General features: G+C 47.5%; 1 protein-coding gene across 2 annotated transcripts in view; it reads left to right on the forward strand.

Moving 5' to 3' along the window:
• NECTIN1 (nectin cell adhesion molecule 1) overlaps positions 1–26,451 on the forward strand; it is a 156,886-nt gene that overhangs the window by 112,954 nt on the left and 17,481 nt on the right. The window contains exons 2-6 of one of the 2 annotated variants that reach the window (XM_061592785.1): positions 2,287–2,637; positions 5,378–5,680; positions 6,248–6,365; positions 16,629–16,658; positions 19,554–19,705. In XM_061592785.1, the coding sequence (XP_061448769.1) occupies positions 2,287–2,637; positions 5,378–5,680; positions 6,248–6,365; positions 16,629–16,658; positions 19,554–19,705 (954 nt within the window). The remainder of the gene's footprint in view (positions 1–2,286; positions 2,638–5,377; positions 5,681–6,247; positions 6,366–16,628; positions 16,659–19,553; positions 19,706–26,451) is intronic. The other variant, XM_061592786.1, reaches the window with a different exon arrangement.

Consider the following 26,451-nt stretch of genomic DNA (forward strand, 5'->3'; position numbering starts at 1 on the left):
CCCCAAAGAATAATGGCAGCTGTAGTTTGTTAAGTTTCCTGGGTGTTTGTAGCTCTGTGAGGGGGAAGCCACAGTTCCCAGGATTCTTTTGGGGAAGTCGTGTGATTTAAATATGCATTGGATGTGCTTCAAATGGATGGTGTGGATCTAGGGCTGTGAGCACACCCAGTTGCCTACAGCAAAGTGTTTCCATTGGCCACACTTGGAGGGGCAATGGGTTGATCTGCCGATCAGTTGCGAAATCTGTTTGAAGCTGAATTTTAAAAAACACGCACTCCAGCTGATCCCACCAGGTTTTACAGTAAAAAGGGGCTAGGTATGATTACTGTTGTGTGCCCCCATTCTTAGGAAAGAGAGGTGGAGACACACTGGAACTAGCAGGACAGCGTGTCCCTACCCTAGGTCGCTGCTAGGTGCTGCAGATCATCAGGCTATATACCTAGGATTCTGGGACATTTTTCTCCCCATTTGGCTCCCCATTTTTGAAAACCTGATCAGCAGCTGTTACCCAGATCTCTGGGGAACCTTTGGCCCTCCAGATGCTGCTCATTGGCCATGCTTGCTAGGTCTGATGGGAGTTATAGTTCTGCAGCATCAGGAGGGCCATAGGTTCCCCGCTTGTGCCTTAAGTGAAACACGCAGAAGGAGAGGAGAAATAACAGGAGACATGGCAGTCTTTATAGTCAACTTAAGTTGCAGTCTTAAAGACTAGAAAGTAAACCCCATTGAATTCAGTGGGACTTTCTTCTGAATCAGCACACACTGGATTGAACTTTTTTTTCCCAGTGGGTGACAGCCTACTTCTGTATCTACATTTGTGTCTGCAGAGACATAGACAGATATTCTTCACACTGCATAAATCATGCAAATCAAGCATATTTGCATGATTTCTCTCCATATTTTGCATGATTTATTCTACAATTTTTACTACTTTGCATCGTTCGTTCTATGCTGCCCTGTTAGTCACAGGGAGTTGCACAGAGCTGCAGAAGGGGCTGAATCTCCAACCTCCTGAGCCCTGCACATACACTTTCGAATTTATCCTTGCAGCCATAAAAGCTCGAACCTGAAAAGAAGAAAGAAGCAAAGCTGAGAATTTGGGAAGTTGAAGATGGCATGCATTACCCATAAAACCCAACATATGTGCAGACACATGCATATCACTTCACACATGCATGCTTGTCATGATTTCTTACCACTTGATTATGCAATCTACTGGAGCCTGGTTAACATGCGCATACCCCTCACCGGTTTTCTCATCACTATTTCTCGACGTTCAGTGCCTGACTCCTGAAGCTTGCACTGATGCAACTGAAAAATCCTGGGCTTGAGACAAGGTGACACAGAAATCCCGCCAGCAGTGTTAGATCTGTGGTGGCTCATTCCCACATGCGAGACACCATTTCGTGCTGCAGTCAACGCACTCCGAGCATGCGTGTGTGAACTAACCTATAAGTATATAGAGATGTTGGCTGGTTGAGTTGCTCATCTGATAGAGCAGGGGTGGGGAACCTCAGGCCTGGAGGCCAAATGTGGCCCTCTAGGCCTCCCTCTCTGGCCCTCGAGACACTCCCCCACACCACCCCCTCACTGGCTGTGCTCCGCATCCCTCCTTCAGTGTTGTTGCCTGCCTGGAATCATGTGTCCTTGAACCCTGATCATACCTCTTGCTTCTCTGGATGGGGGACAGAGAGGGGTGTGTGAGTATGTGTAGAAGCTAGCCTGCTGTATGAAGGTAAAATTCACATTTTTGCTCTGCCCACCACTGGCATGTGGCCTCTGGAAGTCTGCCCAGAAGGGAATGTGGCTTTTGAGCTGAAAAAGATTCCCCACCCCTGTGGTAGAGTCACTCAGTGGCACTAAGTATCTCCTCCAGGCAAGGGAAATTTTACAGGAGCTTCCTGCCTCCCATTCCCCCTCCCATATTTAGGCGTAAGCAAATAGCACAGCTATATATCATCAGGCGTGCTAATGAAAATCTAGGAACATGTTGGCACGACTTTTCTCTCCTCCAGCTAGGGAAACTAAAATGCACTTTTTTAAAAACTATTGGGAAGGGGAAATTATCTCCTGTAGTGATTCTCTTTCTCTCTCTCTCTTCCTCCAATTTATCTGTGGAGCTGTGTGCCATATTTAGAAGGGCTTGTGAAAACCTGCTCTGCTCCCAAGCAGAGAGAATTAATTGGGACATACGGTGTGCTGGAATCCCTGCAACAAGGACCGCTTCCTATCGCTGACTTAATGACTCCTCCCTTTTCCTCCCTTCCCCTTCCACTCTCATTGCAGGCCTGTGGGCTCAGACAGTGGTTGTCAATGACACTGTCTCAGGGTACATTGGGACTGACGTGATCCTGCACTGCAGCTTGACCAACTCCTTGCCCAGTGTGAAGATCACACAGGTCACCTGGCAGAAGGCCACCAACGGCTCCAAGCAGAACGTGGCAATCTCCAACCCCAACATGGGCGTCTCCATCCTGCCCCCGTACAAGGAGCGGGTGGTCTTCCGAGACCCCTCCACGAAGGATGGCACCATCCAGCTGTCCCGCCTTGAGCTGGAGGACGAAGGTGTTTACATCTGCGAGTTTGCAACGTTCCCCAGTGGCAATCGGGAGAACCAGCTCAACCTCACCGTGTTGGGTAAGTCTTCCATGCATGGTTTCCACCAAGGGCCAAGCAACCAAAGGCTCTTCACCCCTTCACCAACTCCTCCCACCTCTCCACTCTCTCCCTTCATCGGAGGGGTGGCCCTCAACATTTGGCTGCCATTGCAGAGGAAGCAGAGAGGACTTACCAGTGCACTGAACTCCCAAACCCCACTCTGCAGAAATTGCAACCCAGTTCTTCAGGAAATGCTTGTTCACCTCCCTGATCTGCTGAACTGGATTGAGGCAAACTGAGGAGGCAGGTTTCGCCTACATTTGCCCTCTATGAAACTCGCCTCTCACCTCCTTTTGGCGAGAAGTTGAGGGCCTGCAAAATGGAGCAGAACCATTCCCCAATTCAGAGCTAGGGCAAGAGATCTCACTCTGTTCTGGCTTCTATTTATTTATTTATTGCACTTGTATACCGCCCCATAGCCAAAGCTCTCTGGACGGTTTACAGCAATCAAAAACATTAAAACAAATATACAATTTAAAACACAATTTTAAAATTTAAAACAATATAAAAACAATTTAAAAACACATGCTAAAATGCCTGGGAGAAGAGGAAAGTCTTGACCTGGCGCCGAAAAGATAACAGTGTTGGCGCCAGGCACACCTTGTCAGACAGAGCATTCCATAATTTGGGGGCCACCACTGAGAAGGACCTCTCATGATGTCATCATATAGCCACTTCTGATTGGCTAGGTGCTGCCCTGATGTCACCACACTGTCTATAATGTCCCTGATTAGCTTAATCATGTGTCCAGCAAGAAGAACCTTCTTCTGCCAAAGCATGAACTGTGAGGAATTTGTTGTTGTTATTATTATTTGAGACTTCTGGAACTCTCTTTTTTACACTAAAAATGTTCACCGTAAAAATGTGATACTGTCTCCATCCTAATCATGGACTGTTCTCAGTATCACATTTTACACTTAGCCAGAGTCCTCGTTTGCTTTCAGTTAAAGCTGAACTGAGGAAACTGTGGCCCTCCAATTGTTGCTGGACTACAACTCCTATCAATCCTGGCCATTGGCCACGCTGGCCTGGTACTGTGGACTCCAACAGCATTTGGAGGGCCACAGGTTTACATTTTCTTCATCAACACCAGCAGTCCTATGGCCAAAAGCTAAGGCAGCCTCTCCCTCCTGCATGCACCCTCCTGAGTGCACCGGCGTTAAGTACCTTTGAAATGAAGAGGGGGCCCCTCACATTATTCCCAGCAGCACATCCAACATGGAAGCCTTCTCCAACTTCCTTAAATCTTTTCCCTTTAACTCTGTTGCAAACTGCCTTGAGCCCTTCCCACTGGAAAAGCATCCCTGAAACGTTGAGAACAAATAACAGAATTGAATTCTGGACTGATGCAAGGCATGTACAGGGAGGAATCTGTGTCCAGATGCAAAATGTCACATGGAAATCTTCCTGGCAACGATTGTCATTGTGATGCTGATTCAGTGTGCGTATGATGCCTTGCAGAGTTACAGAGGAAACGTAGACAGGTTGCTGCTTCACTTTTGCTACTTGTGTTATCTTTCTAAGGACTGGTGTGGTGACCTGTTTCCCAAGGGTGTGGCAAAGCTTTGGAAATGATGCTTATTTTGGAGACTTTCCCTTTGAGGCCCCAAAATAAATTTCAGAAAGAAGTAATGAAACATCAGTTTGGCTTCCTCTGAGTCTTAGGTTTTCGGGAGGATCTGGGTCTGAATTGAAGCCTGTCACTGCCAGTTGCAGAATATGATGGCTGAAGGACTGGCACAGGGGTAATTGGGTCATTAGAGGAAAGGACCCTCATTGGAGGCCACGAGAGTGCAATATGTGGCAGAGACCACCTGCCTCCATCACAATGGAGATCTTTGTTACTTTGTTTGCACATTGCCAAATTTATCTCCAAATCAATAAGGGCTAGAAACTTGTATGTGTGTGTGTGTTTTTAAAAAAAATAATGAAAGGTGGAATTCTGATTAATACAAACTCTGCAACGGAGCCCATCCCTTGTGCTCAGTGTTTACAGAATGTTGCAAGTTTACAGAATGTTTTTCTCCTTCTCTCATAATGCTAGAACTTGTGGGCATGCAATGAAAGTGAACATTGGAAGGTTCAGGACAGATAAAAGAAAGTACTTCTCTACACTGTGCATAGTTTCAGCTACGGAATTTGCCCCTACAGGAGGCAGTGGCAGCCATCACCTTGGATGCCTCTGAAAGAGGATCCAGTCAATACATGGCAGATAAGGCTATCAATGGCTGCCGGCCATGATGGCTGTGCCCTCCATTGTCAGAGGCACTGTGCCCCTTGAATACCAGTTGCTGGAGATCACAGGCGGGGAAAAAGCTGTTGCACGCAGGTCCTGCTTGCGGGCTTCCCATGGGCAGCTGGTTTGCCATTGTGAGAGCAGGACATGGCACCCGATGGGCCCCCTTTGGCCTGATCCAGCAGCCTCTTCTTATGTTCTTACTTGGACACGGACTAGCAGCGGTTCTGCAGGTTTTCAGGCAGGGAACATCCCCACCCTTACCTAGAGATTCCAGGGACTGAATACAGGTAGCAACCCCTGCATATGTTGGTGAGAGTCAGGTGAAACTGAAATGTTAACATTTGGACCGCTTGTGGGTCAGTGGGGAATTAGGCACGAGGGCCACCAGGCTGATGTTTGCCAGACAGCTCCCGGCATTTGCTCATAACCTCATAGCACCTCCTCCTTTTTTAACCTTCGTGCCTCTTACCTTTTCCTTAGCCAAACCAACCAACCGGATGGAGGCCACCACAAGCCTGCTGATTGCCAGGGCTGGCATGACCGAGAAGATTGTGGTCGCCACCTGCACGTCCTCCAATGGGAAGCCCCCCAGCACCGTCACCTGGGACACCCAGCTGAAAGGGGAGGCGGAGTACCAAGAGATCCGCAACGCCAACGGCACCTTCACGGTGATCAGCCGGTACCGCCTCCTGCCGAGCCGGCAGGCCCATCGGCAGCAGCTCGTATGTGTGGTCAACTACCAGCTGGACCGTTTCACCGACAGCATGACCCTCAACGTGCTGTGTAAGTGGGAGGGGCGGGGAGGGCAGGGAGCCGGCGGTAGTCGCCAGCTGCCTAGCCCACGTCTCGGAGAGCCGGAGACTTTTGTCCTTCCCTGGGCAAAGGCAGGACTTGATTTGACGGTGGGAGATCACCCACAGTACGTGTTTGTAAGGTCAGGGCTCCCCTCTAAGAACAAATGAAGAAGTAAGAGCATCCCTGAGCGTGTAAAGAAGGCCTTCCTCTCACCACACTGGGTCACCGTCTCTTACAAACCTAAGATGAGTGCTAGTGTTCCAGCACCTCTCTTTATAGAGATTAACTGTGATCTGGAGTTAATATTCATGAGCTTTTGTTCTCCTCCCTCATCCACATTTTTCCTTTCCTGTCTTTGTACCTTCCTTCTCTCTCCACCCTTCTCTCCTTTATTCTCTTTTGTTCAATGCCTTTTCCATTGCCACCTTTCCTTCCTCCCCCCCACCCCCATATCCTTCTCTTCCCTTTCCGTCCTCTCCACGGCCCTCGCTACTCCTCTCCCCTCTCTCACCGCCCCCCCTTTGCACCTCTCTGCCTTCCTGGTTCCTCTTGCAGACGAGCCTGAAGTGAGGATTGATGGTTTTGATGGCAACTGGTACCTCAACCGGAAAGATGTGAAGCTGACATGTATATCGGACGCCAACCCTCCTGCTGCCTCATACCAGTGGAAACTGTAAGTATCTGCACAAGGTTTCCTTTCATTGGGGTTACCTGTAACTCCAAATGCAGAGTAACCCTTGATTGGACAGAGAGACTTCTCTCTGCTGAAAGTGTTGAACTGTTGCTCCCAATTCCCATGTAAATGGTGGAACTTAGGTCTTGCTGAGATGGTAAACATGGAACTGGGCAGTACCATCCCAGGTCTTGCAGATGGGGAATCACATTATCATCTATATAGCCCAAATGCCCTGCATACAGAAAGCTAGCATATCAGGGAGGTGGCGGTCTAGCCTGGCCTTCTCCCTGGTATGCTACTGTACACTGTGTAAGGATTTTTATTCATTCATTCATTTATATTCCATCATGTGAGTCCCTGTGTCTGTTATATGAATGAAGTTTGAATGTATTTTTATTTTATTTTTATTTTTACTTTATTTTTATTATTTTATTTTATTTTACTTTTATCTTTATTTACTGTTACCGAAGGAGAAGGCCTGCCTGTCGGCGTACCGGAGGAAGCTATGTGTAGATCAGAGGGGGTTAGTGTGGGGGTGGGGGGGGCACAATATTGAAAGGCTAGGCGGCAGATTCTGTAGGGGCGTGGGTAGCAGGCCAAGCCGGCATCAGGGAACTAGGGATAGATGCTTAATATCCATCCCTTGTTCCGGGCCTGTTTACCACCAGATAACTGGGGGAAGCAGAACTCCATCCAATCTTCGATTGCTGTTGTGTAACGCCAGGTCTGTGATACAGAAAACATCACTCATCCAGGATATGATTCTGGATGAGGACGCAGACCTGGTGTGTATTACGGAGACGTGGCTGGATGAGGCCTCAGCTCCTATACTTGAGGCCATGTGTCCAGCCGGTTTCCGATATGCACAGCAGCCGAGGATTGGGAGGCGGGGAGGGGGAGTGGCAGTTATCTACCGGGAGTCTTTGTGTTTCGCCAGACCCCCTCTCCACGAGACCAAGTTTGTTGATTGCATGTACTGGAGGTTGGGCCCAAAGGGCAGTTTAGGGATTCTGCTTGTGTACCGCCCACCCCGCTGTGCAGCAGAATCTCTGACTGAGGTGCTCGAGGTGATCTCGGCTGTGCGATTGCTCTCCCCCAATCTTGTGGTGATGGGGGATTTCAACGTACATGCCGAGGCTGTCCTCACAGGAGCCCCTCGGGATTTCATGGAAACCATGACTTCTTGGGATCTGCACCTTAGTAATATAGCATCTACCCATGCAGCCGGTCATGCTCTCGACCTTGTGTTTGTCTCGGGAGGGGAGGATAGTGCTCTGAAAATGGGGGTAAATTCTTCTAACCCCGTGTCATGGTCAGATCACTATCTGGTGAATATAGATCTCTCGATGCCGCACGCCCTCCGCAGGGGACAAGGACCTATTAGAATGGTCCGCCCCAGACGCCTGATGGAGCCCAAAGGATTCCTGAATGCGCTGGGGGATATGGAGCTGACTGAAGGTCGCCCAGTCGGATCCCTGGTGATGGAGTGGAATAAGGAGATCGCCAGGGCGGTGGACCGGGTGGCTCCGAAACGTCCTCTCCCCCTGAATAGAACTCAGACAGCACCCTGGTACACACCACGGTTGCGGGGTCTGAGACAGGAGGTGAGACGACTTGAGCACCAGTGGCGGAAATCTTGCACTGAAGACGATCGGACACGGGTTAGAGCAGCAATAGCGGCCTACCAGGTGGCAACAAAGGCAGCAAAGAAAAATTTCTTTGCTGCCTCTATTGCGTCAGCAGAGTGTTGTCCCAGGAGATTGTTCCAAGTGGTCCGAAGCCTGGTCGGTCCAGTTGCTCAGGAACCCATGGAACATTCTAAAATCTCCTGTGATACTTTTGCTAAACACTTTGCCGATAAAATCGAACGTCTGCAGAGCACGCTTCCGCTCGCCGTGGAGACAGGAAGTGGGCCAGAGTTGGCCAGTTGCATTCCAGTCTGTTGGGATCGGTTTCAGCCTCTTCTCTCTGAGGAAGTGGACAAGGTGCTCTGTACTGTGAAGCTGACCACCTGTCTGGTTGATCCTTGCCCATCATGGCTCATCATGAGCTGTAAAGAGAGACTGGGCGAAGGGATCAAGGCGATGGTGAATGCATCCTTGCAAGAGGGTGCAATGCCATCAGCCCTCAAGGAAGCGGTAATAAAGCCCATCTTTAAAAAACTGTCCTTGGATCCCCAAGAGTTAAACAACTTTCGCCCAGTCTCTAATTTACCATTCTTGGGCAAGGTGATTGAGAGGGTGGTGGCTGCGCAATTACAGACACACTTGGAGGAAATGGATTATTTAGATCCATACCAATCGGGTTTTAGGACTGGTCATGGTACGGAAACAGCCTTGGTCGCTCTGGTAGATGATATGCGGAGGGCATTGGATAGGGGTGAATACACCTTCCTTGTCCTCCTGGACCTCTCAGCGGCTTTCAATACCGTTGACCACGGTATCCTTTTAAACCGCCTAGAGGGATTAGGAATAGGAGGCACTGTCTTGCAGTGGTTCTGTTCCTATCTCTCGGATAGGCAGCAACGGGTGGCATTGGGAGATGAGGTTTCAGACCCTTGGCCTCTTCATTGTGGAGTGCCACAGGGTTCTATCCTCTCTCCCATGCTATTCAACATCTATGTGAAACCGCTGGGAGCAATCATCAGGAGTTTTGGGTTGCAGTGCCATCAGTACGCAGATGACACTCAGCTCTATCTCTCCTTTAAGTCCTCACCGGAGTTGGCTGTGAATACCATGTCCAAGTGCCTAGAATCCGTAAGTGGATGGATGGGAGAGAATAGGCTGAAGCTGAACCCCGACAAGCCTGAGGTATTACTTGTGGGAGATAAAAGGAGGTTAGGAATTACTGACCTGATGCTTGATAGGGTAAGTTTACCCCTGAAGGACCAGGTCCGCAGTCTTGGGGTCATACACCCAGCTGTCCATGGAGGCTCAGATTACAGCAGTGAGCCGGGCAGCTTGGTATCAATTACATCTGATACGGAGACTGCGTCCCTATCTTCCTTTTCACCTGCTCCCTCAGGTGATACATGCCCTGGTCTCCTCTCACTTAGACTACTGCAATGCGCTCTACGTGGGGTTACCCTTAAAAACGGTCCGGAAATTACAGCTGGTACAGAACACGGCGGCACGCTTGATTACGCATAGCCGTCGCTGGGATCATATCACCCCAGTGTTATTAGATCTTCACTGGCTACCAGTTGTCTACCGGGCCCAATTCAAGGTGTTGGTGTTGACCTTTAAAACCCTATACGGTTTCGGCCCAGTATATCTGAAGGAACGCCTCCAGAATCACCAATTGTGCCACCTGACGAGATCAGCCTCGCAAGACCTTCTCTCGGTCCCACGAGTGAGAACAGCCAGGCTGGTACGGACCAGAGAGAGGGCATTCTCTGTTGTGGCCCCCACCCTCTGGAACTCTCTCCCTTTCGATCTCAGACAGGCTCCCTCCCTGTCCAGCTATCGCCGAGCCTTGAAGACCTGGCTGTTCAGGCAGGCCTACAAGATTGGGACAGATTAACTTATGTTATAATTGAATTAATGAATGGTTGTTTAGCTTAAAATTTGATTATGTTGATGTATATGTATTGTTTTTATTCTTGTTGTTCGTCGCCTAGAGTGTCCCTAACCCGGAGAGATAGGCGGCTGAAAAATAAAATTTATTATTATTATTATTATTATACCTCAACTGCCCTGCGCATAGAAAGCTAGCATGTCAAGGAGGTGGCAGTCTAGCCTGGCCTTCTCCTTGATGTGCTACTGTACGCTGTGTAAGGATTTTTATTCATTCATTATATTCCATCGTGTGAGTCCCCATGTCTGTTATATCTCAACTGCCCTGCACACAGAAAGCTAGCATGTCAGGAAGGTGATGGTCTAACCTGGCCTTCTCCCTGATGTGCTACTTTGCTGTGTGTGAGGATGTTTTTTATACATTAATTCATTCATATTCCCCATGTCTGCTATGACCCCTGAATGCCTTGCACATAGAAAGCTAGCCTATCAGGGAGCTGGCATTTCTAACCAAGTCGTATCCCCGGTGTGCTGGTGTAGCATGTGTAGGGATTCATACATTCATTCATTCATTCATATTCCATCATGTAAGTCGTCATGCCTGTTATGAATGAGTACAGCCCAAACACCTCAGAGAGAACTGAGCCCAGTTCTAAGGGGCAATGATGACAGACCTATGCTGAGTCACCCCTTCAGAAAAGAAATACAAAACTAAACCTTTGGTCACAGGGAAATCCACCTCGATTCACTCCGCATTTCAAAGCAACAACTGCATATACCATGTGTGTACAGAAAGTAGATCAGGATCTACTGTTAAAGCCCCAGATTATTTGCGGGACATTAATAAAATATTCTGCACTCATACTTGTTTATGTAGGCTATTTCTATACCACTTAATGGTATAGAAAAAATATCTCTTAAGCTGTGCACAAAAGAGTAAAACAGCAACAACACGTTATCAAAATATATGAAATACAAATAATAATATGAATAATACATGCATAATACCAGTTAACTCATAAATACCGAGAACATTCCTTTGCACTTCCCCAGTCAACATCTCTCAACTTCCTGGCTCTCACCTGGGACTCCACCCGACAACAGCAATGAGAACGCCCCCCCTCCAAAAAAGGTTGTGAGAACCTTCAAGCTGCAGTAGTTCAGATTTAGATTTGTATTTGCACAAGCAAATCATCCTAGTAGGGGGTTCATGGGGTGCAGGAAGTAATTGTCTCCACTCTCAGCCACTGATTTGTACCTGCCTTTGGTTGATGGGCCCCAAGGTTCTAGTAAAATGCATATATATCTATAAAAATGAGGTAAATTCTCCAAGTCTGTCCATGCTGCCTGACATATATGCCATCCTCAACGGCTTTTTCCCCCCTTGCTGTCTCCTTTTTATATAATGCTCCTTCATCCTTATTTTGAAACTGAGTCTGTGTTGAGGACATCAGTTTCCACCCAGATGAGTATACCTGACTGGGCATGTGAAGAGGAGAGGTGGGAGAGTAAGTGAATGAGTGAGTGACTGTGTGTGAGAGAGAGAGTGTATGTGTGTTTTTAACAGGCAGACAGATTTGATCAGCAGCTGGTGACTCACAAGCCTGATCACCTGGGATGACCCGGATGGAGCCAGGCAGGCGAGTAGATGACCTAGTTCTCACAAACGGCGGAGTAGGAGGTGGTAATCTTGTGTCTGGACTGTACAAATTCAAGCTGTAACTTGCAGCTTACGGGACTGAATGCTCCTCCATTTTTTAAAAAAATGCAGATAAAAAACTAGCATTTCAGGGGAGAAAGGTTATAGCTTAGTCTCCTCCTTACATACCACTTGTCTATGTGCAGAGAAGTTTGTTTGTTTAAAGGCAGATACAGTCTAGTGAGCTCACACAGAGTGGGTACAGTCTAGGCCAGGCACTGGCAGAAATTATATTGAGATCTACTGGTAGATCTCTGGGTGATTTGGGTGATTTACAATAGATCAGCAAGGGTTTCTGACTCCCAGTTATCTTACAACTGTTTCCCAGTTGTCTAACAAGTTCAGTAACTAAAAACCATTTCCACCGCCATGTTCAATTAGCCAGCTGGTGGAAAAAATGATCAGGAGAAAACCAGGAGTGGATTTGTGTTTGGAAGGACTTGTGAACTTGGTTCTGGTACTGAGCATCTGCCCAGAGGCACCTTGGTCCTTCTCTGAGCCTTTTCTCACCTGCCTGAGCACTGTTTTGCACTTGGCACTAGTGGTGGACCTTGGAGTTTTATTAAAAAACCAAAATGGATACCACAAGCCTGCTCACGCCTGGCCTACGCACAGGTTGACCATCTTCTATTGCACAGGAGCTGAAATTCACTGGAACATCTGTATAGCCCAGATTGGCTAGCAGTTGCCATCTCCTTCTCCACCCTGATAATGCCCAAGGGACATTCAAAGGGGAAAGATTGTAACCACTGACCAATTAGAGCTGCAAGGGGATTCCAGTGAGTTCCCCCACCCTCCAAAAGAACACTCCCTTCTCCAAAAAGAAAAAAACACACCCTGAAATGCTTCCTATTTTGCAGTTTTCACATATGCCTGCGTTGCAGCTGTTTTGACGGCAAGAGCTTTGGTCCAGACCTACAAATATTTTTCACCTGTGTGTTAAGTACAGGTGGATTGGAGTACAGAAGATGTTGATTCCTACCCAGCCACACAGTTAGCATACGTTACTCTTTGCTCCGGAAGAATTCTTCATCATTCTGTGTTCACCCTGGTATCGTGGACTACCTTTACAAAAAGAGAGAGAGAGAGACAGCAACCGTTTGATACCCAGACAGTGTAAGAACCACTCCCCTGACTAGAAGACGGTGCTACTGCTTCTACTCTCCCTGTCAGTTTCCATTATTCAGTGGAATGGATTCACCCTCTTTCAGGGTTTCAGCATAAAAGATCAAGGCACAGTCCAGAGCCACAGCAGAGAGAACCCAGGGCTCATTCATTTATAGATTTTGATAGATCGATCTCTGGGTTTCATCTGAACTTTCATGGAGCTGTCCTTGAAAGTTCACACTAAAACCTGGAGTGGTTTCCACTGCCCTGCTGACATGAGGCTACTGGCTGCCACAGATGGATGGATGGATGGATGGATGGATGGATGGATGGATGGATGGATGGATGGATGGATGGATGGATGGATGGATGGATGGATGGATGGATAAAAACTGACACGGTTAATAAAAAAAAAGAAAACCGTAATCAGATAACATTTTATTCACCCATGCTTTTGCCAGTGGGAAAGTAGGCCTAATCAGGTCCTGCTTGCGAGGTTCCCATGGACAACTGTTTGGCCACTGTGAGAACAGGATACTGGATTAGATGGCCCATTGGCCTGATCCAGCAAGCTGTTTTTATGTTCTTATGCTCTTAAGACTATCTTGTGTCCATCCCCCTGATCAAATCTGTTTGGCAGGGATGGGGAATCTTTTTCATTCTTAGGGTCGCTTTCCTGTCTAGGCAACCTTCCAGGGGCCACATTCCAGTGGTGGGCGGGCCTAATGATGTTTCATTTTAAAGATGTTTTGTTTTTAGGATTTTTTTTAAAAAAAGTTTTTTTTTAATGTTTTATTACTTTTTGTTTGCCTCCCTGTTCTCCCTTTGGTAGGAAAAGCAGAATATAATACTAAATAGTAATATTAAATAAATAAGTGGGTAGAGCAAGAAATGTCTGTTCTTCCTTTTTACCCTAGGCTAGTTTCTACACACACTCTTACCCCCTTCTCTGTCGTCCATCCAGGCAGGCAAGAGGCATGATCAGAGCTCAAGGGCATATTCTTGCCAGGCAAAAATACTCAAGGAGGGTGCAAAGGGGTGTGGCTGAGAGAAGGTGTGGTGTGGGAAGAATCCCGAGGGCCAGGCAGAGAAACTGGGGGCGTTGTAATGAGCCCGTGGGCCTGAGGTTCCCCATCCTGGCTCTCTGGTTTGCAAGACAAAAGGTGACACTACCCTGCATCACTCCTGGTGTTTTTTCTGCTGCTGACAATGCCATACACAGTTCAGAATGCTCCATTTCTACCTTGGCTGAAAGGAAAGAAAGTGCAAGATGGATTTGAGATGTGCATTTTATTGAGCAGGCAGAATGTGTTCCAGTTTAGACTTCAGGCTAAATTGCACCATTATGCCAACGAAGCTACAGAGCCATGCTGAGCGTAATTATCTAGGTGTTTCCCTGTCCTTAACTTCTCTTTTTCAAGTAGGCACTTCGCTCCGCTGAGAAATATGGTGGTCATTGTACAAAGGTCCCTCTGTTTCAAACTTTTCAAACTTTTTGAGTTAGCCGGATGTAGGGCTAAATGGGTACTAAGCATCAGCTTTCCATTCTGTGTGGAAGTACTTTGAGTCCCTCACTTGGGCAATGAGACGCATTAATCTCCACCATTCAGGGTTTCTTTCCCCTAGCAATCAAGCTGTGCAGAAGGACTTTGTAAGTGTACCAAGAGTGTGTGGGGCGAGGTGGTGGTGGTGGTCACAGCAAGCGATCTCCAAGCATGGAGAAAGGTGATTCCTCTGGCTCTTGTTAATTTGGCTGCATTGTGAAAGGCCAAGTTTCCACTGAGCTGACAAGCTCATTTTTAGTGTTGGGTCCCATCCTTAAAGCACAACAAAAGGATCTCTGAGTATGCACAAAGTGCTGGAAATTCTCCTTTAACATGCTGTGGCTACTAAGAGCCCCATGGGCTTGGGCAAAAGTGGTCAACAGAGGGAAAGGGCAGAGTGAGTCCCCCTCTTTTAGACGGAAACCCTACATTCCACCACCAGGTTGCTGATCAGCATCTCATAGACCAGAAATCGTTCCATCTGTACTTTTGAGCATAGTTGGCATCGTATGGCCTCTCTGAATCTCATAAGAGTCCTGCTGGATCAGGCCAAAGGCCCATCTAGTTCAACATCCTGTTCTCACAGTGGGCATCCAGATGCCTTGAAAGGCCTTAAGCAAGACTGGGCACAAGAGCGCTCACCTCCCTTGCAATTCCCAGCCACTGGCATGCAGAAGCATACTGTCTCCGACAGTGGGGGTAGAGCATAGCCGTCAGTAGCCATTGGTAGCCTTATCCTCCATGAATTTGTGTGCCGTGCTTACTGCATGTTTCTGAGCGCAGCCTTTGACCTGCAGTCCTGCGCGATGAGCTTAGTTGAGAACAAATTCAGCCACAGTGGATAGCGGTGTAGAGCGGCTGGGTGAGGCATGGCACCCTGTTTCTGCCAGGCTTCTGTTGGCGCTTTAGCCTGGACTGTAGATTTATTTTCAGTTCAAGTGGTGAGATTTACATTCCCCCTCCCACACACACATATCTTCCTTACAGAATCTCACTCTCTGAGCTACTCAGTGGCCGTCAGGCAGCTCTAAGTCATTGAAAGGGAAGGAAAGCACTGTGGCTGGATGATGATGATGATGATGATGATGATTACCCTCCCAATTTTATCCTCACAACCACCGTGTGAGGTAGGGTAGGCTGAGAGGCAGTGACTGGCCCAGTGAGCTTCATGGTCAAGGGAGGATTTGAACCCTGGTCTCCCAGGTCCCAATCTGATTCTTTAGCCACTACACCACTGGTTCTGGAAGCCGAAAAAAAGGTTGCTGCCGTGGACCACAAAGGGCGGTCCCCTGCCCATGGCTTTCTCTCCCTGCAGGATTTGAAGGTGAATTAAGGTCGTTGCTTGGAATGGCCTTTGCCAACCAGATGCCCTCCAGATGTTTTGCGGGTGTATTCTGCAACATGTCATTAGAGCAATAATAGTGCGTTAGTGGTGGATTTGTACTGGACCATCCACACACCATTCCGCTTTATTAGTTGTTCTGCTGTACTTCCCCAATGTTAACGCATTATTGCTGTCTGGAGAGGCTCTTGTGCACTATAGCAGAATAAAAGTGGGACAAACAAAAGCAAAACCAAATCCAGAACATTTGTGGTATTAAAAGTGACAGGATTTCAGCAAGAAATCATGGGACGTGCACCTGTTGCAAACCAAGGAGTACGACCGCCCCAACGTTTTTGCAGGGCCAATGGTATTGAAAGTGTGATCGTGTGTATAACCATCCCAGCAACATCATGAGCACAAATCATGATGAATGCTCAAAAACAAGGATGTCTGGAGGGGCCCTACAACTCCAGGGCACGCAGCCAGCATGGCTAATGGTCAGGGCTGATGGGATTTGTAGTCCAAAATGTCTGGAGGAGACCAGATTGATGAAGGCTGCCTTACGACATTATTGAATGGTAAGGGAGGGAGGGAGGTGACTCCGGCATAGGAAAAGAAGCAAGAGAAAGAGAGATTAAAGGTCTGTGAGCAGCACAGAGGGTCAAGACAGGCCTGGATAGCAAAAAATATATAGGTGGGATGGGAGGAAGCTCTTATCTCTTTGCTGCAGGTCCATGTGGGGTGGATGGGACACGGCACAGATGTGACTAGCTGTGTCGTATCTGCAGGGGTGATCCCAAGAGCAGAATTCCTATTGCATCCTGCTCATGGATGATAGTGCATGCTTGGTTAAAAACGGCTGCTGTAGATAATCCAGGGCAGGTACCATCCCAATGCAGAGATGTTAAAAATGGCAGTTGGAGGGCGGAAAGGACAAGTCAAATTCGGTGGGGGGAAAGGGAGCTCTCGTGGTCAAGAGAGGAGGGACGAACTATGTCCCTCTTTTCTAATTTGTCCGGCACACAATAATTTTAAAAAAAGCTTCACCAAAGTGTTCCTTTTTTCTTTCAGGGTCCCAAAGACTAAAGTAGGTATGAATAGGTGAGCAGGCTATAACGTTTCTTGTGGACTAGTAACTTGTGGGCTTATCTGCAAACTGATGCTGGTCATGTTCTGCCCTTTAGTCATTCAAAAAAAATATGAGCCTCCCTTGCACTCTGCACAGAAGTGTGCCCTTGTCCTTCTGAGTTGTGCATTCCCTGGATAGATAACATTGGCATGGCTTGGCTTGGGTGATAAATACCTCTGTTCTCTCTGGGTCTTTGCCTATATAGATTCTTATTTTTGTGCATGTTAACATACTTGCAGCAAGAATTCTAATTCTTTCTGTTTATTTACTGCTAGTGGATTACAGCTGGTGCTTTTTGGAAGTAGAAGTATTCCCTGTCTTGTCCTTAGGTAGCTGTCTTCCTCTCAATCACAGTGTTGGTTCATCTAGCTGAGGGCTGGGGAACCTGTGGTGCTCCAGATGATGCTGGACATCAGCTCCCATCACCCCTAACCATTGGCCATGCTGGCTAGGGCTGATGGGAACAGGAATCCAATGCCATCTGGAGGACCAAAGGTTTCCTGTCCCTGATATAGGCCATGATAGTCTACTCTGACTGGTTGTGGTTCTCCCTGGTCTTGCATAGAGAGAGGTCCCTGCCATCATCTGCAACTTAGGATCTTTCTAGGCCTGAGCCTGAGTCCTTCGACATGCAGAGCATGCATTCCGCCAGCGAGCTCTGGGCTATCCAGTTGCTCTAGCTAAAGTAATTACTTTACCTTGTATTGGTAATTAAAAATGACCAAGCTGCATAATTATATTCCTGTGTGTATACAGGACTGTTTATGTTTGCTTGCTCCATGACTTTCCAAAGTATTTAGGGACTGATTCATCGCTGAGTTACTCCCCTCTCATACCAGGGTAACATTTTGAGGCTAAAGTTTTAGTCCTTAGGAAGTTGGAAAAGATCCATTAACAATGAGGTCGGTGCTAGCAACTGCTGTTGTTAGCAAATGCATTCTACGGAAGTAAGGCAGATTTAAAAGTCTCATTCCTGGGCTAAGAAATTGCCACTGGTTGCCAAATTTAGCATCCTGTAGATTGCTGTAGAATCCTGTAGATTTCTTTTGATAATTCCAAGTTTCTAGACCCAAAGACTTTGAAGTTAGATATTTTCTGCATTGAGCCAGGGGTTGGACTCAATGGCCTTATAGGCCCCTTCCAACTCTACTATGATATAAAAAGAGCATGGGCAGGATTTCCAGTAATTAAGGGACAAGGCTTCAGTTTCCAAGTGACAGGGTGTTAATGCCCCACTTAGCTCTTTGGCTAGTCTGGCAAAAGCAGAATAAATTATGCAATGGCACAGTTATAGTCTGTATAATTTATTTATGTTGCATAATTTGGTCTTTCAACGGGCAGAATTCTCACTGAGATCTCACCCGCCCATCCTCTTCTGAGATGTCAGTAACGGTCCATTGCTTGAGAAAAAGTGGCGGGTGGGAGGAATACTCCGGTGGCAAAACATTTTTTTATTTTCATGAAGAATGTCCTGTGTTTGATCCCCACAGCACTTCCAGTTAAAGAACTTGGTTCATTGCAATTATTTGCTTAAAAGAAAAGATCACTGCAAAATTACATAGAAGAAAAAACAGGCGGATCATAAATCTATCATATTAAATTATCCACCGTGCTTTGACATCAATTATATTGGAAACAAAGCACAGCATCCCTTGAAAGAACTGAGTGGCAGAATTGTCAGAGACCCCTCTCTCTCTCTTTCTCCCTCTCTCTCTCTCTCTGCTGGGGAAACATGGGAAGCTGGCTTATACCAAGTCAGACCATTGGTCCATTTAGCTGAGTGTGGTCTACACTGACTGACAGGAGCTCTCTAAGGGTTTCAGGCCTCTCCCAGCCTTAACTGGAGATGCTGGGTATAGAACTTGGGTCCTTCTGTATGCAGAGCAGATGCTCTGCCCCTGAGCTACAGTCGTTGCAGAACTCGGAGAAGCTCTGCCCGTCAGAGGAGACCACACACTGCAGGATGGAGCTCTGGTTTCACTCCCAAGCTAGACTGATGGCGTTAGAGGTGTGTGCTAAACGTGGGTCTGCTTCATTACATAGAAAAGAGGAAGCAGAGGAGGGTCCCGTCTAATGAACCTACAAGATATCTAGGTGGGGGTATTCTAAATACTAGAATACTTTCTGGAAACCTGTGGGCCTCTGGGTGTTGTTGGACTCTGACTCCCATCAGCCCCAGCCAGCATGGCCAATGGTCAGGGCTGATTTGAGCTGTAGGCCAATAAGATCTGGGGAGGTGCCCTATCCCTGTTTTAAGGGAAACTGGAGGGAGGCAAGCCACAGGTCCTCATCCCTGTGCCCCTTTTTGTTCTTGAAATCAGACCTGTCCCTCAATTTCAGCATGAATCTAAGGGCGGGGGTACAGATTCCAATTTTAAATTAGCATTTCATTTTTATCCCACCCTTCAAGGAGCTCGTGGTGGTGTATATGGATTACTCTCACTAACTTTATCCTCGCAACAACCCTGGTAGGTAGGTTAGGCTGAGAGATAATGCATAGCCCAAGGGTACTCTGTGAGCTTTGTGGCTGGGTCAGGATTCAAACCAGATTTCCCTGGTTTTAGTCCAATACTCTAAGTACTATACCACATGAATCTGCTGCCATCACATCAAAGCTCTTTTCTCCCCTCATGCAAGGGGTGCCCTTTGCAATTGGCCTTTCTTAAGGTCAGCTTTGGATGCCGTAACATAGAGAGTCTATTGGATGTAGGAGATGAAGGTTTATACAAGACGTAGGGGGTCCCTAGCAGATGGGCTTGAATCTCCTCTACAGAAATGTGCCAAGGTAGCTGAAAGGAATTAGGCAGGATTTACTGGCTACAGGAAAGAATCTTCACGCTAACCACTGAGCCTTTCTCTCGTGACAGACTGAACGGATCACTTCCTGACAACGTAGAGGTTCAAAACAGCACGTTGTTCTTCAAGGGGCCGGTCACCTACAGCCTGGCGGGGACGTATGTCTGCGAGGCCACCAACACCATCGGCACACGATCCGGCCAGGTGGAAGTTAATGTGACAGGTAGGACTCCACCCCCTCCCCCCAAAAGAAGGCAACTTGTGTGGTTCAGGGCCTGCATTGCTGGAGGGAACTTTAATGAAGTTGCACACCACCTTTTGCCGCCCCGCTGTTGCTTGCCAGGCCTTCCCCCTTCCTCTCAGGGCGGAACCACTCCAGTGGGGAATCCCCAACACATCTCACCTCACTCAAAGCGGGGGGGGGGGTCCCAAAAGAGCTCTGGCTTGCTGGAGTTGCTTCTTTCATTTCCGCCCTTTGAGCTTTTCTGCCTTCTGATTCCCGATGCTTTGTTCCCCTGGCTTTCCTTTCCACGTGTGGCTCAAAGTAAGCAACAGGAGTCTCAAAGCCAGCCGTTGTGCTTGCAAGAGCGCGAGAGATGTCAAAAGGGTTTGGTACAAGGGTAAGGCAAAAAGAGTTGCCATTGTTTGCAAAGGAGTAAGGCACCGAGATCACTGGTTATGGACATTCCTTGGTTTTGTTTCTTGGTAGGGTTGGTTTGGGGTTACTGGTGTGCGTGTGTTTAAAATGGTTAGTTCTGAGCAAGTGCCCCCCCCCATTTCCTACTTCACTGCTTACCTATACGGTTTTTAGGACTATTGGTCAAACCACTTCCTTTAAGGTCCCAGCTGCACTGTACACTGTACTGTACTAGGATACCACTTTCAACAGCCATGGCTTCTCCCAAAGAATCTTGGGAACTGTCGTTTGTTAAAGGTGCTGAGAGTTATTAGGAGACCCCTATTTCCCCTCCCAGACCTGCGACTCCCAGAATTCCCTAGGGAGAGAGATTGATTGTTAAACCACTCTGGAAATTGTAGTTCTGGGAGGGAAATAGAGGTCTCATAACAAATCTCGGCACCCTTAACAGTTCCCAGGATTCTTTGGGGGAAGCCATGACTGTTTAAAGTGGGATGATACTGCTTTGAATCTGTAGTCCAGCTGGAGCCTAAGCTCTGCGACAAGGGCAAAGAGAACCCCATCCAACGCAAAGCCCCCAGTTTGACATCCATTCAAGTGAGATGTGATCGTTCTGCAGAGGCTGTTTCTCATGCGCCGTGGGGAGCTCTCCTTTGATGCATAGCTTATGGGGGGAGCCAGACCCGTGGGGCTTACGTGGGATGGGGGTGAGGTGGGTGTGGAGAGAGAACGATGCTTTCTTCCCAGTACAAATGATGCACAGCTAGCTTGACAATGTGAAGCGAACCTCTCACGCTGATAGTTAATGAAGCTTTGTGCCATCTTGATGAGTCCTCCAGGGCTTGTGTGGAAGAAAGGACAAATCAGGAGGAAGGAAATGCAGGATGGGGGGAGGATGCAAGTTGTACTGGGTTCCCGGGCATCTGAGGTCTGCTTCCTAAATCCTTTGACAAATCCTTCAACGTGACCTCACCGAGGTTGAGTAGACTCTGGGGGTGCTGTTTTTCGCTTTGACCTGCTTTTGCCATCCTGACGCCCTCCAGCTGTTGGACTGCAATTCCCATCATCCCTGACCATTGGCCATGCTGGCTAGGGCTGATGGAAGTTGGAGTCCAACAACAAATGGGGAAGGCTGGTAGAGGACAAAAGGCAGCCCAGGGAGGATTTGATGCAGGTTTATAATTTGCGGAATAATTTGCTGGGGCAGAGGGAATTATTTTGCCTTGCTCATAATTACCAGAATTTACAGTCATCCAGGGAAGGAGGTGAGCAGTAGGTGTGTCTGTGTGGTGTGGTTGCACGAGTGCCGGACTCAGACTTGGGAGGCTTAGGTTCAAGTCCCCGCTCAGCTATGAAGCTCACTGGGTCTCTACTCTAAATTCAAAATGCTGACTCAAAGCGCACTGAGCCAGTGGTGACTTTTTAATTATTATTTATGCATTACATTTATAGCCCACTTTCAAGGATCTCAAGGATAGTATGCACAGCTTTCCCCCTCCCCATTTTATCCTCCCAATGAATGTGCGGCCGAAGGGCACCCAGGTCGCAGTGGGGATTGGAACCCTGGTCTCCCAGGGTGGAATTCAGTGCTAGCACTACTGAGGGTAGACCCACTGAAGTTGATAGACATGACTAATCTGTTTTTATGATGTTTTAGAATGTTTTTAGTGCTTTTGTTTGCCGCCTTGGGCTCCTACTGGGAGGAAGGATGGGATATAAATCTAATAAATAAATAATAGCAGATTCATTCATTTAATTGGGTCTGCTCTGAGTAGGATTTAGTTGAATACAACCCACAGGCCCTAGTCTGACACTCTGACCACTACATCACACTGCCCCCTATAGTGGTTTGAGTGTTACTGTAGGGCCTGGGAGGCCCAGTTTCAAATCCCCATTCGGCCATGAAGCTCACTGGGTGACCCTGGGCCGGCCACACATTCTCAGCCTAACCTACCTCACCGGGTTGTTGTGAGGATGGAAGGGGACGGGTGTGAGAAGCATGTCCACTGTCCTGAGCTCTTGGAGGAAAGATGCAACATAATAATGAACTTCAAGACAGCCAAAGACAGTACTTTGCTCACCGTGTCATTAAATGTGTAGAATGCGCTGATGCGTGGAATAGTGTTAGGCCATTGCCTGAGGTCTGTTCCAGACATGCAGTCAAATTAGGGGGTAGCATCCTGAGGTGGTAGCATAGACTATACCATTTTTCAGATGCTAGGTTTGTTGGGGGGGTGCCATTCTCCAGTTCTCTCTGCAAAAAAACAAAAAACGTAGCAAGTCCCAAAGGACGTTCCAGGCTCAGCCTTCTTCCTGTAGTGCTCAGTTTCAAGCTGCAAGGTGTTTGGGGTTTTTTTTGTTTTTAATATAGGAGAGAATTCCTAAATGTGGCATCACGTCTGCAGTCCAAAGTGGCACAGTCCCTTCAAGAATCTTACTCCTCAATTCCCTCCTCAGTCACTTAGCCTCACAGACCAGGCCACTAAAGAGAATTAGACAAAAGTCAAGGAGGATTGGCCTATCATTGGGGAAATCTGTCATTACCCAGGTGGGCCACTTGGCCTTTTCCAGGAGTGCGTCCCTGCACTTAATTGCTTTAATTGGTAAACTAATTGGTGATGGCAAGTTTTAATTCATGGACTCTCCTTATTTATCGATCGATTGATTGATCGATCGATTGATCGATTTAAAAAGGCCTGTTTTAGTACTGATGCTTCCATCGTTACAGAGGACGAGAAAAACATATCTTTTAAGTGTGGCCTTTATGCACTGCAGCAAGCAGTGGCAGGAACAGCTTTGCTTCTTCGATTGCAGAGCTATCTAGTGACGGCGAGGTTTGGGGCTGTGTGCAAATCTGCTTTACAGTTTAATCGGTTAGTTAATGGATGCATCAGTTGAAAAGATGCGATGATTAATCAATTAACGTCTCTCTTAAGCAGTGGACAGTTTTAATCGGAATAATTGTTGGTAAGGAACTGAGCAAAATGAAATGAAACATGCAATACATAAATACACACACCCCGCCCCCAAGTATGGGTTTTGACGCCTCTCATGGGGGAGAAGCCCAGGTGGAAGAGGAGGCTGTTGGTCAGGTGCCCCCCACCAGGGGCTGCTACATTTGAGGGGATTAGCAACTGCCTCATTAGACCAGGATACATAAATAAAGTAAAATCCTTGTTAATCATTCATGGCCTCGGAATATGTTTATCTGGCACTCCCCAAGGGCCGATTAGGCTAGCGTTGGAGCAGGCTCAGACGGCCTCTCTGAGCTATTACAGGTGGATTTGTTTGAGGCTTGCAGACAGTTTAGGCATCGTTGGCAGAGCACAACATCTCCCCTAAGAACTACTTGCAGCAAATTCAGCTTAAACCACCAAGCGGCCAGACAAGCTGGCAGGCCCGACGTACAGGTAAATTGTTTCTTAGACACTCACAAAGCGATAGGAGGGAGACGTCGTTGCTCGTGGTTCTACTTCACTAATCGTTTTCGTTGTGTTCCGGTCAAACAGGTTACATAGGTTTTTGAAGCGCTCCAAAACCTGTGCAAGCTGTTTGATCAGAGATTGTAAGAGTAAATGGTGGAGGGGGGCAGGCGTGCACGAGGAATGTGTACCGCTCTTTTATTCCCTCAGGTATTTTGGCACACATTGGTATCCTTCCTCTGAAACACTCGTCTACCAGCATTGATTTTTTGCAAGGCAGGTCTGAGTCACTCACCATCATCATCATCATCCTGGTTTTTTTACCAAAAAGTAGCCAGAGCAGATTCTATAAGAAAAGAAAAACAGTGGCTTTATTTATTAAAGAATAAGCCTACAACAGTTAAAACCACAGAGTTCAAAAAGAAGGACCTAAAAAGGCAGCAACTAATATCATTACTTGCAGAATTGCAGTGCAACCCTGGCCTGCAGATCCGCTGGCGGGTGGGGGCTTGGGTGGGACAGCAGTGCTGCTCTGAATTCGGGGGTGGGTGGTTCCCATGCCCAGTGCAGAGGACCCTAGCATGCCCATAGAAAACTGCCCAAGCACATATTTATAGCAGGCAGTCCTGAAACAGGGCGTTTCCAGGATGGGTTGGAGGTGGCCATGGATCCACTCAACCCAAAGCCCCTGAGAGGCTCCAAGATTTGGCCCATCATCTGTGTCAACCTGGAACTGGCATAGTTCAATCCACGCCCCCCCCCCATCTCCTGCCCTAGCCAGCATGAGCCGACAGGGCTTTGGAAGTGTCAGACCACCCACCACTTCACTCCCCACCACACTTAGGATTGCTCTACCTGATATTAAAAGCCTGTTTGAAATTTCTGTCTGAAAACCCACAAAAAGGGAGCCAAATGGATCTTTGGTCTGGGGGGCGGGGAATCCCAAACCTTCTGCGTCACCTCCGAGAAAGTGCAGCCTCTTGTGCTCGCTCATGATGGTGCCACAGGATATTTTTTATTATTTTCTACTATTTCCTTTGTCTCTTTAAGCCAGCCTTCCCCAACCCCGTGCCCACCAAATGTTTTGGATAGCCACTCTCCTCTGCCCCAGTCAGCATGGCTGTGCTCCCTTCAGCCCCAGCAACATACACCTGGGTTGGGCCAAGGCTGATGGGAATTGTCCAAACTGTCTAGAGGGTGTCAGGTTGGAGAAGGCTGCTCCCAGAATGTTGCAATTTGCTGTGGGGCAATTGACTCAATGGTGCAAAAGTTTGCACATCAAGTCTTTGTGCTGTTTATTAACTCAGACCCAGTCGTGATGTTCTGAAACCTGCTGCCTCTTTGGGACACCTGATAGTAGCAGCAAATACGTGGTTTTCACATTGAGAACTAAAAGCTATGGATAATTGTAGACATCTCTAACATGCGCCCCACAGACAACAATGGCATTTATCTTACCTTATTTATTTATTTGTTAGATTTATTTCCCACCCTTCCTCCCAGTAGGAGCCCGGGGCAGCAAACAAAAGCACTAAAAACACTTTAAAAAGTCATAAAAACAGACTTTAAAATATATTAAAACAAAACATCTTTAAAAACATTTTTTTTAAAAAGCTTTAAAAACATTAAAAAAAAAAAGATTTAAAAACATTAAAAAGCAATTCCAACACAGACACACACTGGGATAAAGTCTCTACTTAAAAGCCTTGTTGAAAGAGGAAAGTCTTCAGTAGGCGCTGAATAGATAACAGAAATGACGCCTGTCTAATATTTCAGGGGAGGGAATTCCAAAAGGTAGGTGTCACTACACTAAAGGTCCGTTTCCTGTGTTGTGCAGAACAGACCTCCTGATAAGATGGTATCTGCAGGAGACCCTCACCTGCAGAGTGCAGTGATCGACTGGGTATATAAGGGGTAAGACGGTCTTTCAGGTATCCTGGTCCCGAGCTGTATAAGGCTTTGTACACCAAAACTAGAACCTTGAATTTAGCCCGGTAGCTCATAGGTAACCAGTGCTATTATTTCAGCAGCAGAGTGACATGCTGGTGATACCCTGCTCCAGTGAGCAGTCTTGCCACCGCATTTTGCACCAGCTGCAGCTTCCAGATCAACCTCAAGGGTAGCCCCACATAGAGCACATTACAGTAATCCAGCCTGGAGGTTACCAGTGCATGGACAACAGAGGTCAGGCTATCCTGGTCCAGAAATGGCCGCAGCTCTCTTACCAGCCGAAGCTGGTAAAAGGCACTCCTAGCCACTGAGGTCACCTGGGCCTCTAGTGACAAAGATGGATCCAGGAGCACCCCAGACTACGGACCTGCTCTTTCAGAGGGAATACAACCCCATCCAAAGCAGGCAACTGACCAGTTATCCGAACCCAAGAACCACCAAACCACAGCACCTCCGTCCTGCTAGGATTCAGACTCAGTTTATTGGCCCTCATCCAGCTCACCACTGAGTCCAAGCAGTGGTCCAGGGATTGCAAAGCCTCTCCTGATTCAGATGTTACAGAGAAATAGAGCTGGGTATCGTCAGCATACTGCTGACACCTCATCCCAAATCTCCTGATGACCGCTCCCAAGGGCTTCATATAGATGTTAAACAGCATGGGGGACAAGATGGTACCCTGTGGCTCCCCACAGCACAACTGCCAGAGGGCCGAAAGACAGTCACCCAATGCTATTCTCTGAAAATGACTCTTGATATAGGATTGGAACCACTGTAAAACAGTGCCTCCAATACCCATCTCACCAAGTTGGCCCAGAAGGATACCATGGTCAATGGTATCAAAGGCCACTGAGAGATCAAGTAAGAATAACAGGGTCGCACTCCCCTTGTCCTTCTCCTGATAAAGGTCATCCATCAAGGCAACCAAGGCCGATTCAGTCACATAACCAGGCCTGAACCCAG

Source organism: Rhineura floridana, chromosome 12, assembly GCF_030035675.1.
Source record: "Rhineura floridana isolate rRhiFlo1 chromosome 12, rRhiFlo1.hap2, whole genome shotgun sequence".
Lineage (NCBI taxonomy): Eukaryota > Metazoa > Chordata > Lepidosauria > Squamata > Rhineuridae > Rhineura > Rhineura floridana.